Source organism: Thermobia domestica, chromosome 11 (genome assembly GCF_964235325.1).
Source record: "Thermobia domestica chromosome 11, izTheDome1.hap1.1, whole genome shotgun sequence".
In the NCBI taxonomy this organism is placed as follows: domain Eukaryota; kingdom Metazoa; phylum Arthropoda; class Insecta; order Zygentoma; family Lepismatidae; genus Thermobia; species Thermobia domestica.
This window is the reverse complement of record NC_137464.1, coordinates 209,299,640-209,316,708: the sequence shown is the minus strand read 5'-3', so window position 1 is coordinate 209,316,708 and position 17,069 is coordinate 209,299,640. Positions and strand designations below refer to the sequence as shown.

At 35.1% G+C, this 17,069-nt stretch overlaps 1 protein-coding gene across 1 annotated transcript in view; it reads right to left on the bottom strand.

Annotated features, from left to right (window-relative positions):
- LOC145665441 (pickpocket protein 28-like) overlaps positions 1-17,069 on the bottom strand; it is a 65,812-nt gene that overhangs the window by 12,272 nt on the left and 36,471 nt on the right. The window contains exons 6-7 of the mRNA XM_081732749.1: positions 13,634-13,799; positions 8,628-8,901 (exon numbers count right to left, since the gene is read on the bottom strand). Of these exons, the coding sequence (XP_081588875.1) occupies positions 8,628-8,901; positions 13,634-13,799 (440 nt within the window). The remainder of the gene's footprint in view (positions 1-8,627; positions 8,902-13,633; positions 13,800-17,069) is intronic.

Sequence of the window (17,069 nt, the reverse complement as noted above, 5' to 3'; positions counted from 1 at the left end):
CTGCTACACATTTTTCATAATATTCTTTATTTAACTTATTCAGCTTAACACATCCGATCATGAATACCTCTAGGTCCCCTTTTTTAAAACCCAAATCCACCAACTTCCACTACATTACTAGTACACAAACTCATTAGACATTTCCCTAATACTTGCCTACCAGTTCCATCATTAATAAACAACAAATCTACATAGCAACGCTCTTATTTTTCTTTTTATCGGCATGGTACAACCTTTAAATACTTTCCGCGCTAAACTTCTATTCATGACGCCAACAGTAATTAAACATGATATTGCTTTCTTTTAAAACTCCTGACCAAAACGGTGGGGGTGCTGACTGCCACAGCCAATTATTCGTGCTGATTGCCACGACTGGCGTTGATTGCCAATATCAAGGTGCTGACTGCCACGATGGTGTGCTGACTGCCACGAGCCTGAGGGAAAGTTGCTAGTCGTAACATTACCTGACGCCAAGAAGCACCAAAGAAATTAGATGATCCTTAAGATCGTGTTGTTCAGACCAGCACCTTACAAAGGTAAACAGGTCTCTGTATGTACACTCATGTCCAAAATTATTGTCACATGATTATAAATATGTTGTTCTAGTAATATAATTTGATAATGAATTCGCCCGGTATTTCTTATAATGTTAGTATGTGTATAATCGGCAAAGACAAGTAGGCCTATGTGGTAAATTTCATGTCAAAAGAGCAGTAAATAAGAACAATAAAACGAAAATAAAATTTTCTTGTTTATTTAGTTACATTTTATTTTACTCATTATGATTTTCGAATTTATAATTCTTTTCCTATGAAATTTATCATAAATATACATTTCCTGATTATACACATAATATAAGTATTAAAAGTACTCTGCAAAATTATCAAATTATATTCTTACAAGAAGACAGTTATAGATATGTGACAATAATTTTGGACATGAGTGTACTTTCAGTTTTCTTAGGGAGCGGTGCGTACAAAATTGGTACGATTTATGTATTCTCACTTGAACTCCCTATGTCAGCATGTACTACGTACAGCTGTACAAATTGTTTTAAGCAGGTCTTGAAAGTTCCATCAAAAAAGCACTGCTGGCTGTACCTCATAAGGGAAGTTCAGGAGAAAGCACTCGCCTACAGAGAAACTAAGCATGCCATTTGAAACCCTAATTAATGGTTATTACAACAAGTTAATAAAATTCCTGTACGGTTGAGAACTGTTCGAGATATTCAACTTGGAAGTTTATATGAGAAAATAAGGATATACGCATTTATACGCGTTAAGTACAACATAATTAGTAACGAACATTGACATACGAATTGAAAGCTATCGGAAATAACAGAAAAAAGTGTTTCGCAATAACTAACAGGTTTGTTAGATACAATTAGTCATTACATTGTTCACAATAATCATAGGTTAGAGATGAAAATTGATCACTGTTGTTCTTCTGTTTTATGAAGAAATGACGCAGGCAAAATACTCCCTTGCACCATGAACATTTTATATGTGCAATTGTGTTGCATCCGTCAAGAGAACAGTTCCCAGAACCAAAGCAGAAAGCAAATTCGACAAGTGATTCAAAAGTTATAGGCCTATAATTTGTTCGTAACCTGCCTTGCAGAATGCAAACTGAAACAATCCAATGTATCGCGGTGATAGGAAGTGATTCGTATGGACACGAATTTTCTTTGATTGTTTCGTTGGTACATTATAACGTCCAGATGTAGAAGATTCATACTATGTACAAATCTCCTGCCATAATCTTTGATTGATCGGAATAAAAACACATCAAATGGTTGCACAAATCGTGTGCAATTCTTTGGTATCTTCTCAACCATTAGGTCTTTGCCATCCGTCATGCAACTTGTAATGGACAATTTGTCTGTAAATGGACCCCAGTGATCAAGCAATAGCAAGTTCAAACCATCAGGCTTCGCCATGGGAGAGGATACTTAACGCATTGAAACGTGCATTCACTCATTTTCTCATATAAATTTCCAAGCTGAATATCTGGAACAGTTCTCAACGTACAGGAGTTTTATTACCTGTTGTAATCAGCATGAATTGGTCCTTCAAATGACATGCTTATTTCTCTGCAGGCGAGTGCTTCTCCCAAACTTCACTTGTCAGCTGGCTTCAGACCATCATATCCATTAAATAATACAATAAAACAATTAATATAAACAATGAAATGTGCAAATTATACATATAACAGAAAAGACAATCCCTTTATAAACATCCAAGTGTATGTCGTTCCACTTAGTGGGCAACTTTGTAACTTATAGGATGCCACATAGATTTGCTGTGATGATTACTAAATTAATCCCTACTAAATTAATTAATAATCATAAATTTAGTATGAGGGATTAATTTCTCTTCTTCCAAATACAGTTTCTCCTAATATTGTGGCAGTCAGCACGCCGTCGTGGCAGTCAACACCTTCATATTTGCAATCAGCGACAGTCGTGGCAGTCAGCACCAATAATTGGTTGTGGCAGTCAGCACCCGTGGCAATCAGCACCTATCCACCAAAACAACTGTCAGAACACTTTTTAGAAACATGGGTTTCATAAAATGCAGTAAAAGGTTTTTATAAGTAACTTTTTGTGGGTATGATGAAGAAATGAAAACCAATACTGAATCATTCTGCCATCCATTGAAGTAACGATTGACTAACTGGCGGTGGCTAACTCATATATGCAATCAAAGTGCTTTTGTATAACTTAAACTCCCCATGGAGTTACATTTTTCAGGGCAACGTTCTCTGTCACTTCCGTTGCAGTATTTTTCTGAAATTCGACGTGTGTGAATAATCACATTTTATCTTTATTTGAGGTAACTTTTTCCCTTTTGCACGAGCAAAAGGGAATGGTTTATGTTGTATGACGCTTACATATCAACACATTCAGAACACACACAAGCAAGCACGTATACAGGAATTTATTTCAGGAAATCCATTTATTTTTTGAGGGGCAAACATAATATGAGGATAAATTACATTATAATTTGTAAAATCACCCTTAAATGTGCTTATGAAGAAAATTATTGCACTACCTTGCAATATACACTTATTTAAACTGTTCTAGTGACAATGTTTCTTCTTTACGAAGAGAGGTATACACTGATTATAGAGGATTCCCCTTCATCCCCTGAATTGTTAGCACACTGCATAAGAGACTTTTCCTGTGTAAATAGGGAACGCCAGGCTCTCACATTTCACCTCATTCCAGGTGGTAGCCAAATTGACATATAGTTTTGCTTGTTTAGAAATTTGTGCAAGCGAAGCGAACAGAATACACTTTTAGGCATTTATCTAATGTGCTATGGAATACAATGCCCTGTGTGTGGAAAAATAAGCCTGATCTCTCTCTCCACACCTATCTATCTGTCTATGTATATATATATATATATATATATATATATATATATATATATGGGTAAAAGTGAGGGGGAACACGAGGGGATGCAGTCCTCCCACCTCCTAAAAATATGTACGGTGTCCCCCCAGTTCCATTCAAATTACAATTGGAAAGAATAGACAGGGCGACGGCGTGACGTCATACCGCTACCTAGGCATATTACATTTAAGTAGAAAGTACAATTTTGCACCTTCAGTTAAAACAACTTGTTAGCTGTACTTGACTGTATAGTAGGTGACCAAGATAAGTCCTGAGCCCACACCTATGCTACATTATTTGTTCCACGAATTTGAGGACATAGCTACAAGTAAAACGTAGTGCTATCAAATTCGATGTTTCTATCAGGGTTGCCAAATAAAAATAGTCAAAATAAGGGACGGCTTCACAAGTTTCAATAAATATTACGGGAAGGGTTTTGATAAACATGATCTAGTGGTCAGAAATGAGCCAGGCATCAAATAAAAAAAAAAATAAATAAACTGAAAGAAATATAAAATTATGAACTAATGTAAAGAGTTATTGTAAGTAAAATGAGGTTTAAAACATTCAATTTAGGTTACTTAAACTTTCTTGTAAAGATGTATTTCACGCTTGACTTAACTGCACTTCTAATCATTTTGAAGTTTGAATTTTTCTTTAGGCTGTCGAAAAACTCATTGCAAATTAAAGTCGAAGAGTTGATTGCTATTATAAGTTCAACTTTCATCAACCGGACAGACCATCTATTTCTTGTGTCAATATATTTCAAATTCATATGTGAGAAAACTCTTTCTACAAATGAATTTGACGATGGGATGCTTAGGAAACAGGAGACAACCTTAAATAAAATTGGCAACTCACAGCTTTTTTGAAATAGCATTTGCGATTTATTGCCCCCACTCATGACGACTTATTAAAAATTACGGGCTTTAAATTCGTTGTCTCAGGTAAATTTGTCATTTGGGCAAAATACGGGACTTTAGCCGTTCCGTATCGAAGCTCCCCGGGACGCGGGACAAAATCATAAAAAAAGAACTGTCCCTTAAAATCCGGGACATTTAGGAACTCTGGTTCCTATGATTTGGCGCGAACAACAAATCGTTGCTTTTGCTTGTCACGTGCAGGCGTCTTTCTTTAAATCTAATCAGTATCCTCCCACTATAGAGCACCATATTCCACCGTAGATCATAAAAACGTGATGAATTACTCCCGCCAAAGACCCTTATATAAGCAGCAACATCTTTGTGCGGAGAGGTGCTTTAGGCATCGTAACACATTATGTTCATTATGCCATTTCGGCTCCTTGAGATTCATTTTCCTTCTTAAATAAACCTAAGAATTGCCTGCCAAATTGGAGTCGTAGCTGTTACTACTGTAGTTTTTTTCAGGAGAGATAAAAAGAAGCTAACGGCTCATCTGACTTTGAAAAGCTATTATTTTCTGTGTACTCAGCACCATGGGGAGCAAGCTAGATTCTCCGGCCTTTGGCTTGCTTAAATTGTTTGGTAACTTTAGCATATAATGATAAGGTCGCAGTTAACAGTGTCACATGTCCTGATGGAAATCGTAAAGAGGAACCCAGGAACTAGAAGTAAGTGCTGACCACTACGCCATTGTTTCCCCCTATTTGTTGTTCCGTAAGTTCCGTACGTCCTTTGGCCCAGTTGCATAAGCCGATCATATTCCAGTTAATTTTTCGGAAAATTTCAGATAAATATTGATAAATACCGCGTCGAGAATACTGTGTCTATACATACGGACACCCGTTAACAACTCGGTTTCGTTGTTGCGGCAACATCTTTTTCGTCAAACCTATGAATAGTGTAAAGCCAATTGCGTTATTAGTTATTACTTACAACTTTTCAATCTTTTAATTTAAACTTTATTATTATTATTATTATTATTATTATTATTATTATTATTATTATTATTATTATTATTATTATTATTATTATTATTATTATTATTATTATTATTATTATTATTGTATGCTTGACTTAGAGGTTTAGACGGAAATACCCACCTTCCTGCCCAGGACAGTCCATTACTGCCTTGTATAGCAGATATATAGCCTATGATGTATTAAAATAATTATTACAATTTAGAACGTTATGCAAGGAACCAAATCCAATTCGTATTTTATTACTAAAACTTTCAACATGGCCAACTATACACATGATACAGCATTGATTGACTTAGATATAAAATCTCGCAGCCACAAACTCGTTGCGCAAAACCTCGTGTGGCCAAAATCTCGCCTGGTCAAAAGCTCACCGTCCAAATCCTCGCGGGCGAAAATCTGATCACTTTAAACTTCGTATTACGAAATCTCTAGTAAGACAAAACTTCTTCGTCCAAAAGCTAGAGAAATGAAATTTCAGCCATAGCAGTTTCTTCAGTGTAGAATGTTGAAAATATCACTACATGTACAGTATATACACAAAAAGTAGCATTTACAGTTATACCTTCATCAACGGACAAATTCATAACTTAATATGGACAGATTTTTTTGTCCCGGTAAGAATACGTGCATTATTCCTTAACAAATCCCTTTATTTCACGGACACTCTCAGAAATGGACAACTTAATTTATTTTGTTTGTTTGTTTATATATTTATACAAGTAACAATACAGACATAATGGACCCACACACTGCACACACAAATAGTATATCTATTTTTAGGCCGGAAGTTCTCCGGTACTCCAGAAACTTATTATCAGGCCTATACAAAAAACTTAGTTTACATACTAGCCTATATGGCCGGATGGCCTCCGGTATTCCACGAGGCAAAAAAAAAAAAAAGACATTAAAACACATACTATGAAATACATAAAGACAGACAGACACATACATATATATATTGGTGGCAACACTTCTAATACACACACCACAACTATAAAATTATTTATTTTTTTCTTTTACATTTATTAGCACTACGACTGGTAACCTCCGGACCTCCTTGAGGTTCCAGTCCTTGGCAGGGTTTATTTAATATTAATCAGTATTATATTATAAATCATTTTTATAGCTGTTACTTTTTTTTACTACAATTTTAATTAACTATCATTTAATTTATTATTAATTTTACATTATCTTTCAACAAGAAGACACATACATAATACAACCTTTCTCGGTAACTTCTACTCTCTACCTGTAATACTAAAATTAGCTTTCGATTGTCTATTGTAGTTTTCTTATTTTCTTAGAGGTTTTGATTGTAGTTCGTGTATGTTCCTTGACAATGCAATGAGTGCAATGATGAGTGGCTTGGTGCATAGTGGGAACCATTGATCATTACGGCACAACAAGATTGTCCAACTACCTTCTTTTGCGCTTATTTTACCTTACCAGTTACGCTTTAGTAGTTATACACGTACGGTCTGAAACACAGTACATTATTATTAACAATATTAACAGGCGTTTTGTAATCAACTAACTCCTCTGAGTTTTATACCCCTTTTATTCTCGTTTCTTGAACTGTATAAATACTTACTTTAGCCACTGCATATCATATACTCTATTTCACATTTCATATCATATTTCATAAACTGTTTCAAATCAAATAAAAGAGCTATTTTTGGTTTGAATACAGAAAATAAATCTGTTCTCTGTTTCTATTTTCATGATTATTGGAAAAGGAAAACTAACAAAAAACCAATACAGATTTTTTTTCCGAAGTGGGGGTTGTGTGTAACGATTTCTCGTTAAATAATAATAATAATAAAAAAAGAAGTATTTATGCGGAGAGGGATTTACTTAACTTTCTGCGTATAAATGTATTGTTTACTTTTTGACTTATCAGGAGGCTAGCGCGCTATCAATTTTAATACTACTTAGAGCGCTACTTGTAAGGGGTGGTGGAATTCCGAACTTGGCTGAATGGAGGAAGCGCGCTGGAGTATGCACGGGGCATACAAGTGTGAAATTCGTTGAGTTGAGTTGAGTTGATTTTGAGTTTAACGTCCCTTCAGCAGCGAGGCTATATGAGAGGTGGACCTACTGATTAACGTGGAATCCGAATCACATGAGCTCCCGCCGGGAATCGAACCCGGGTCTCCCGCAGTGTGAAATTCGGAACGGCTAACACTTCTCCTATAAGGTCTGATAAGACTATAGATACAGTGTACCACAAAGTTTATTAAGTTATGGAAGTAAAATCGTATTGTGGCAATGATTCTCGATATATAGATATAGTGCAATCCAATGCCTAAATGGTGTTAAAATTACATTATAATGAATTGTCCGTGGAAGTAGCTTCTTCAATTGCTTGGTTAATTCATCCATATTTCCATTTTGACGATCTATTGATTGGATTGAATTTTCCACGAGTGGATTGTTCGTGTGGGTGATCAAGTGAAATCAGTAATTAAACCGATTATCCGAGAGTGTTTCGTTAATATTGCTATATTTCCGCAATCTACGAGTTAAGTATGGTATTACTCTCGCACTTCGGGATACTACTGTGTTATTTAAATAAGTACGTAGGCAGAAATGTGGAGTCCTATGTTACGAAGAATTGCTGTTCGTAACTTAGCGTACCATATATTAGGTAGGTTAAAGACTTACTTCCTAATATTGTATTTAATTTTCTCAATAAGTGAAATTCTAAATAATAGTTGTTTCAAATAATGAATTTATATTGCATAAGAATCATGTCATTATATGTGGTGAGTTCACATTAATTATTGAAATTACTTTCAGAAGTATAACTGAAATAGTTGTTTTGCAAGAACATTACTTATACCCTATATATATATATATATATATATATATATATATATATATTATTAAGAAATTATATATATAGTTTGTATTCAATTGATACGATTCTTTATTATAAAAAAGATTCTTTTAAATTCTTAAAATTTTATTTCTGTCAAGTATATAACCCACGTCACTTCATTAGATTGAGAAAGATTCGTGGTAAGAAGTCATTTATGCCCTTTAAATTGCATTACGTATATGGAAATTAGTATTTTAATATGAAATCTAAACAACGTGTGTGAGGTAAGATATTGGACCAGAGTTCCTCCAACATCCACATTTCACCTTCATTTGTATTAGTAAAAGTTATACCCGAGAGTATTAAATAATGATTGTGTAGTGGGCATTTGAGTATTTTATTATTCTAAGCTCACTGGCCGATTCAGAATTCGTCCTTTGATGAATTTTGTTACAGAACTTACCTATTGTTACCTAGGTTACAATACAAATTACTGTTTTACTTGCCTGGCAAACAAACAGGAACACATTCACACATCAAGTGAACTATCTCATAGATTGCTTCTGTCTTGCAATTATATCTCGTATATGTCCTGAAGTAGGTAAGATTTGTTTCGTGTTGAAAGTAACAACCTCTTTTCTCCACTGAGTATGTAGCGAGATCTTTACTGGTTTCTACAATGTGAGGTGTGACGCTCAGCGCCATTCCTTGTTCAAGCACCTTAAGGGACGAATATCTTGTTTCAAACAAAGGCAATTGAACGGGGCTGTGCACATACACCTGAAAATAAAAATAAAAAGACTATGATTAATCAATTCATTACACTTGATTAAAAGAGAAGAATCATGGCAACTGTGATAATGTCGATAAAGAAAAAAACTTGCAACTTTAATACGGAGACGTATTGTCCCGAATATACGCCGCATTTTTATCTAAATTTAAATTTTAAAATTAGAATACATCTTATATTCGCAACCTTACAGAAATCATAATATTTCGTCATTTCTGTGTTGCTAATTTTTTCTTTTCATTTTTGAAGTAATGATAATCCGACAATAGCACAATTCTAGGGTGCGGCAACGTACCATTCATCCAATCCACTTTTCTGGTTTTCTCTTCCACACGAGGTCTTGTTTACAGTCAGCTACGTCTGAGTTTGAGATTAATAATTGGAAACTACATCTCTTGCAATGTATACACGTATTTTCCCATAAGTCACGTTTTCTTTTGTTACAACAATTGGTGTAAAACAGTTTGAATCTGTGAACGAAAGTGTTTGCAATGGTACTTAATAATCATGAATCAATAGTAGAATTTCAAATAAGAAGTTTCTAAACAACAAAATTTGATGAAAATTAATTAATACAATTAATGACCATCTCTTCATAGGACTTTAGTTTATTGTCTAGACTTTCATGAACGGACTTAGCTAATAGTTTTTATTTAAGCTAAAGGAACTGATTAGCGTGAGTAGTTCATACATTGGATTTACAAGAAGAAAATCCGGGTCCAAATCCTGGTTGATCCAAACTTTTTACCATGCCTCGATTTCAATTTCAACCCATACCCAGTGTGACAAGAAGATAATATCCTTTGAAAAAGAAAAGAAATGTTTGAGTGACAAGAATGGCGGAGAATTGGAGTGTGATTATGAATGAAGACAAAGCTTTACAAACTTATTACCTTTAATTGTTTCAGATTTGAATTTATTTCAACCATTCAACCATTTTCTATCTCATGTATGATGAACTTATCAACTGCTCGAAAAGTTACTTGTGCGTTGGGTTCCATCATCTATCCAGGCATTTGTGATACCACAAAAAGTGCTGGATCCGACCTAATGGAGTTATAGTATTCAGGGTTTCAAGCAGTTTCATCGTTGTTTCTACAAGTCTAATTTGTGATTAAACCACTGGGAATAAATTTCATTCGTTATTTTTACAATTTGCATCTAGAATAATTAAATATTACATATAGTGAGGAAGTTCAATATCTTGTAAAGCATAACAGAATTTCAATCTGTCTTTTTGTAGAAAATTCTACAACAAACTGTCTTTGTTTTAACGAAATTGGTAGCAAATGATTGTATGTACAGTTTTACAATATGTCGTCAAATTAAAAGATTAGTCAATTCTCTATTTGCTCTACAAGTAATCTTTTAGATTTATGATAGAATCTTGAGCATTATTTACGTTAGTTGCATAAATATGGCACGTAGTCATTTTCAGTGAGTTTCAAAGAAGTTTTCAAAGCCAATTTACTAAGTTAACAATGGGTGTATAAAAAACATTCCACACGCTATGCTTTTAAATGAAAATAAAGGAAAGATAGTGCATTCAACATACGAATTACTATTTCTTTGATGTTGCTCAGTGAGAAGATTTAACCAAACGTGAAAATAGAAAATCGACTCTCTCTACTAAATGGAGAGAAGGTTCTACGTTCACAGTTCGTTCTCCTTTAAAAGATCTGTTCTGCTTTCGCTGTAAAATGTTACCATACGTAAGAAACACCAAATCTGCGTTTATCTACACTGACAGTTAACAGATCACGAGTCCACCAGAGCAAATCATGACAGCTTTGAGCGATGGAAACGAATCAATCGACAAAAGACAGTCAATAATGAAACACATTAGGTTGTTGCAACAGAAGAGGAAATGGAGGAGTATTGTCACACGAATGCTCAATGTAGTCAGGTAACTGGCTTAACAAAACTTAATATTTCGAGGACAGCAGGAAAGTGTTGATGCTGTCAGTAGAGGGCAGAACCGGATTAGGTTTGACGAGGCCCTAAGCTATTGAAGGTAATTGGGCTTTCTATATGTCCAACTGTCCTTTGTCAACTGACACTTTAGGGAGCAGGTTAGCAGGTGGAGTCCTACTACTTACATCATAGAAGCACACTGTTGTTAGATGTAGATCTTATTTTACTTTTTATCCTATTTCTAGAAATGTATATTCAGTTTCTTCCTTTAAATTTTTGGGGCCCCCAAGAGAGTGCGCCCCTAATCTATAAGTACATACGGCACTGGAAGAGGAAACTTTTTTGAACTGGTAAGTCTCTTGGGAAAACACGATTCGGTCATGCATGATCATCTTACGTCCCTTGATGAGTTTCTTTACTTGTCACTGGACATTTACAATGAATTTATCAGCCTATTGGAGGAGCAAAATTATTCAGCAAGTTAACGAAGCACGGTATACCTGCATAATATTTTACAGTACACCCGATGATTCCAACAAGGGCCAGATTAGTTAAGTTTTACGGTATATGAAAATGGATGGTGTAAACGTGAAAGTTGTGGAATCTCTCGCCAATTTTATTGAAGTAGAAAGGAGGAATACAGAAAATCTAACAACATTCATTTTAACAAGATGAAGAAAATTATGTTGGACATTCAGGACTGTAGAGGACAAGCATACGACAATACCAGAGTCAAACAATGCATCATAGAGGTGAACCCTGAAGCACACTTCGTAAGATGCACGAATCATTCCATGAATCTTGACAGTGTACAGGCTACCTCCACTGCGATTGATTCTACCATGTTTGTTGAATATTTTGGCGTATTTATTACTATTATTATTATTGCTTGTCAACCTACAGGTGGGCCGTTCTTACCGCTGTTAAAGAACAAGGTTTGGAGCGCTTGACTGAAACTCTCTGTAGCGCACGACACGATGTAGATAAAATAATGAAGAATTACTTCCTCCAAATCCTAGAAGTGTCTGAACGACTTTCAACAAATGTAACAGAAAACGTCGTAACACGACAAGATGTCGCATTATTGCTTACTGAAATGGAGTCGTTCGCATTCCTGTGCTATCTCGGACTCTGTAGTGGGATGCTTGGGGAAATTAATGGCACATGTGTACTTGCAAACAAAAGGCTTCAGTGTTTATGATCGTGGTGCCAAACTTCGTGCACTAGAAACGTTTTTACCTGTGAATGACAAACTCAAATATACAAAGAATCTATTTCGACGAACTGGACATCAAGTTTACTCCGTGTTGAACAAGGAAGAAGAAGCGAATTCACGGTGATGAATTTGCAGGTGCTGGGCTCTCATACGAACAGAAACGAATAGACGATTTTTACGCCCCTGGATAAGATCACTCAAGAGATCTCCACACACGCCCTGCAACTTCATGCACTAGTTAATCAATTTTGTATCTTTATAACATCAAAGCTTTCGGATCCTAAATGCAAGTGCAAACTAGATAATGTATCCGATGTCTTTAGCAGGGAAGGGTTTGGACTGGAGAAGAAACGTTTGTGAAACTTCATTATCGGATGTGAACAACAAGATATTATGGACAAGGATCCTCTAATTTATCCTCAGTATTTCTGTTCAAATATTGTCACAAAATACGGAGTCTTTGACGATTTGAATTAACGTTGTCAGTTAAAAGCGCAGTTTCTCTAATTTAAAAGAATTACATAAGATCTATGACCATGGCGAGGTTAAAGAACCGGGCAAAATTTTTGTCGATTGAAAGAAAAATGGCGAACCAAAATAAATGATGATGTGATTTCAAGAGTTTGTTGTTTGGAAAGCGTATAAAAATTGATTTGTAATGGGGCGTTTACACTTAGTCGATTTGCGTTCGATTCAGTTGAATTGACGTCACTTTCAACTTAATCGACCGTGTAAACAGGACTTCAACGTAATCGCTTGTTGATCGAATGGGACTAATCGACTGGCAACTGAATTGAAAGACGTTCTATTTTCTGTGGTTGAAATAATTGAACACATCCATCGATCTGATTCGGCCTAGTTGCTTCGATTTAGTGGCAAATGCAGCGAGTCGATTTAGTCGTGCGACTAAATCGATTTAGTCGTGCGACTAAATCGACCAAGTGTAAACGCCCCATAAGTGTTGTCAGCTGTGTGTTTACAGGTATTTTGGTACGCCAGAAAATAAACAAATGCACTTAATTAGCTGTATACGCCAACTTTTATCTTGCCTCATAAATACTAGCCGATAAGATTAAAATTGTACGAGATATTGTAGGGGTAACTTATGGCTTTTAGAAGCAGCAAAATTGTAGTACGCTCCGAACGCCAATAAAGCAAGCTACGCCGTTCGCTGGAAGGTCGTCTGATGATATAAGGAGGATGAGTCAATTCAAGCAGGTGAACGTGAACATGAATCAGTATGTTTACATTATTTGGACATTCTCAGTGATCATGTGGTGCTCACTCTCCATTATCATGACGAATACGTGAGAGAATACTCCCAAACCCTTTGAAGCAAAACACAGATGATCCTGCAGACCAGAGTGGAGCTATTCGGAATAATTTAAGTACTGCAGGGTGTGCTTAGAAAGGGAAGCAGAGACGAAGTAAATTTTATATATATACTTATCCCACTCATTTGCACATCAAGAGTTATTGCCCAGAAATCTCTACTAAATTAAAATGGAAACTACTATACCAATATATTATTGAACTATAACGTACGCACAGAAATAAGCCACAAATTACACACCGGAAAACTGAGAAAATACCTTAATCTGTCCGGCCCTCTTGGTCATTTCGTTGAGATTCAACCACACACGAAAGACATCAAGGAGAGGTCTAGGATATAGCGTATGTAATACACTATGATTATCATCATTCACTACAATCGAATATCCATTTTCCAATGACCAGCTGAGATGTTTCGGAGTTTCTCTGGAATAAGAAAATCATGATAAACGCTGGAAAGTGTTTTAGGCAACAAAGAGAAGGAACAAGTGCAAATTGTCTGCAGAAAAAAGAAATCAAATCATTTTAAACACAATACATAAGCACAATTAGAATGAGATATGAGAAAATCACAAATATCTTAATTAGCCATAAGTAGAGATGCAAGCAAACCGAGTTTCTTAGGCCGGGTGGTTGCTGTCATTAAAATCCGTTGGCTTTTGGGGCAAAAGACAGAAAATTTCACTTTTTACACCCTTTTTATGATTTCCTTGTCCAACTAACACTTTTATTTCCCTGTAGTGCATTCTACACAGAACCGGATTTAGATTTGATGAGTCTCTAAGCTATTGAAGGTAATTGGTTTATATATTCCTTGACAGGCCCGATTTCTTATATTATACAAGCATATTGTTGCTGTACGTAGATTTCTTTTTAATCTTATTTTTGCAAATGTGCATCCAGTATTTTCTTTTAAAGTTTTGTGGCTCCCAAGACAGTGGGACCCTAAGCTATTACTTGTTTAGCATATATATACATCCGGCGCTGATTCTACAATTAAGAAAGTGAATTTACAGCCTCCTTCAGTCCTAGGCTGGCTATTTTGATTGGGTTTCAAACGTATTGCAAATGTTTCCGGTAAGAGTACGTTAAGACACCAGCATATCTCAAAATGTACTCTTTATTGTCAAATCTTTTTATCAAGTTCCTTGAAGTTATACATCTTGATACAAAGTGTAATCAAAAAGTACGGTGAATTTAGTTACACGATGCCATCTATCGATGTTGCATCCACTTCAACTAGTGAGCCCGGTAGCCTAAACCTTTGGTACAGTCAATATCGAGTTTGAACAAGTTGTGACATGTTAATTGGCTTCCAGAGGCAGAAGAGTGAGGACGTGTTAAGAGTGTCTGTCGCGCGAAAACAGTATGTTTTGTTCTTAGCTGCAAACAAGTGCTAAAGAAGCTCACGAAATGTCGAAATCAGTGTATGGCGATGAAGCAGTGGTACTGAAGACTAGTATTTACAAGTGGTATGAGCAATTCAAAAGCGACAAGGAGTCGGTTGCAAACGAGTAAAGGTCGAGACGTCCTTCGACGTCAAAAACAGATGGAAAACGTGCAAAAAATGGCACAAATGATTTGTTCAAACAGATGAATGACTATTCGAGAGCTATTCAAAGGACTGAACATCACGTATGGGTCCGTTGAAAGCATTTTAACCGCCGATTAAATGGGCAAATGGCTTTCTACTTCACCACAAAAACACGGTGTAGCATACAATGCTTTCGATCCGCGAGGTTTTGACCGAAAAATATATTCCTGTCCGTCTACATTCGCTATGCTCTCCAGATATAGCACCATGATACTTCTGGCTCTTACCAAACATTAAAACCATGCTTAAAGGAAAACGTTTTGACGCCGTTCCTGACATTGAGAGGACCACGACAGAGCAGCTGAAATGCCCTTCCAAAAGAAGATTTCCAGAAATGCTTCCAGTCAAGGATTCAACGTTGGGATAAGTGCATTGCTAGCCAAGGACAGTACTTGAAAGGAGATTAGACCAATTTCCATATAAGCTTATTACTATGTTTCTAATAAAATTATTCACCGTATTTTTTGATCACACCTCGTAATTTGCATTTTTGCGAAAATCAGTAGCTTTTAAACATTTTCGAATTATCTTTAGCAAGTTTAATTTCACATTTGTTCTGTATTATTATTATTATTATTATTATTATTATTATTATTATTATTATTATTATTATTATATTATTTTAGTTTTATGTCCCACGGTTATGTAGACTAAAGGAAATAGATGATTAATGGAAGTGTATTATCGTGATAGAATTGATGGAATAAGTGGAAACGGCTGAACCCAGAGAAGATCCACGGACAGGATGTTGTTAACTACAGATTAACAGCTTGGGATCAAACTAGATCACAAGTGTGTGCTTTACCACTGAGTCACCGTGCCTGCTGTATTATTATTATTATTATTATTATTATTATTATTATTATTATTATTATTATTATTATTATTATTATTAACATATCTTGTCTTACTAATATTTCTCTGCATGAGAAGCACTTTATTCTGAGTTCAGTTCAAACTTAAAAACAATAAAATGTTATTTATTTATTTATAATAGGTTTCAGATACAGCACTACGCCATTTTACACTGAAACATTTTAACAATTATTTAACATAACAATTCCGCTATGATGTAAATTTAATATCATTATGCATTGAATTTCTCCTTTTTATCCTGTTATATTGTGTCCAAAGTTTCCAAGTAAGAAATTTGTAGATAGCATTTCAAAAATTTCTCTCTCGAATTTAATTGGTCTCAATAAATGTTTAAAACTATATTGAAATTTTAATTTATTTATAAATTTTAAATGATATTTTTTTTTACCACAAAATCTACTACACTTTCAGGACATTTATTGCTAACACTACTCAACTTTTTAATGAAGGATTTTTGGCATTGACCATTAACCAAATAGCTCTATGAAAAACTCGTTGGAAGCGTCCATTGATTTACAATTTGATTCCTGAATTTTTTCAGGGTTTTCTCTTCAGAATGCAGTAATTAAAGGTCTTTTAATGTTATAATGGAAAACATCAAGGTGAAACGTACAATTATCTGTCCACTAAACTTGGAAAAATTAAAAAATCCCGGGCAAAAAAGCCTCAGATAATAGTTTATAAAAGACAATTTCTTCCGAGCCCCTACATCTCTAGTCCTAAGATATGTATTTATTATCGTGCAAAAAACTCAATATATTAACCAAGTATTCACTACATTAGTAACTGTACTACCGATTCTTTACACGGAAGAAACTAAGATTACTGAAAATATGTTTGAAACATTTACAACCTACGACTCCAGAAACTCGTTAACAAAAATTCGAAACCAATATAGTTCCTTAATACAACGGTTCCTCAATCCAATTCAGTTTCCCAAATATTGTTCCCTGTTTTTCACAATGTGTCTCTTTGTCGATTAATATAAAGCACACTGAGACCATTCCCAATGATTTCCTATACAAATATAATCTGAATCATGAAGAAATAGCTTCATTTCATGAATGTAAAGCTATGTTTTGCGAAATAAGTACGCTGTGCTAGCAATAAGATTAATTAATAGTAAAAGAAGAGAATTTAAGCACTCTGATGCTAGGATTTTTTTTCAATGTAAGGGCTCTCCAGAATGATTACAATATAAATTTTTGGATTGACCTTTGCTCCCA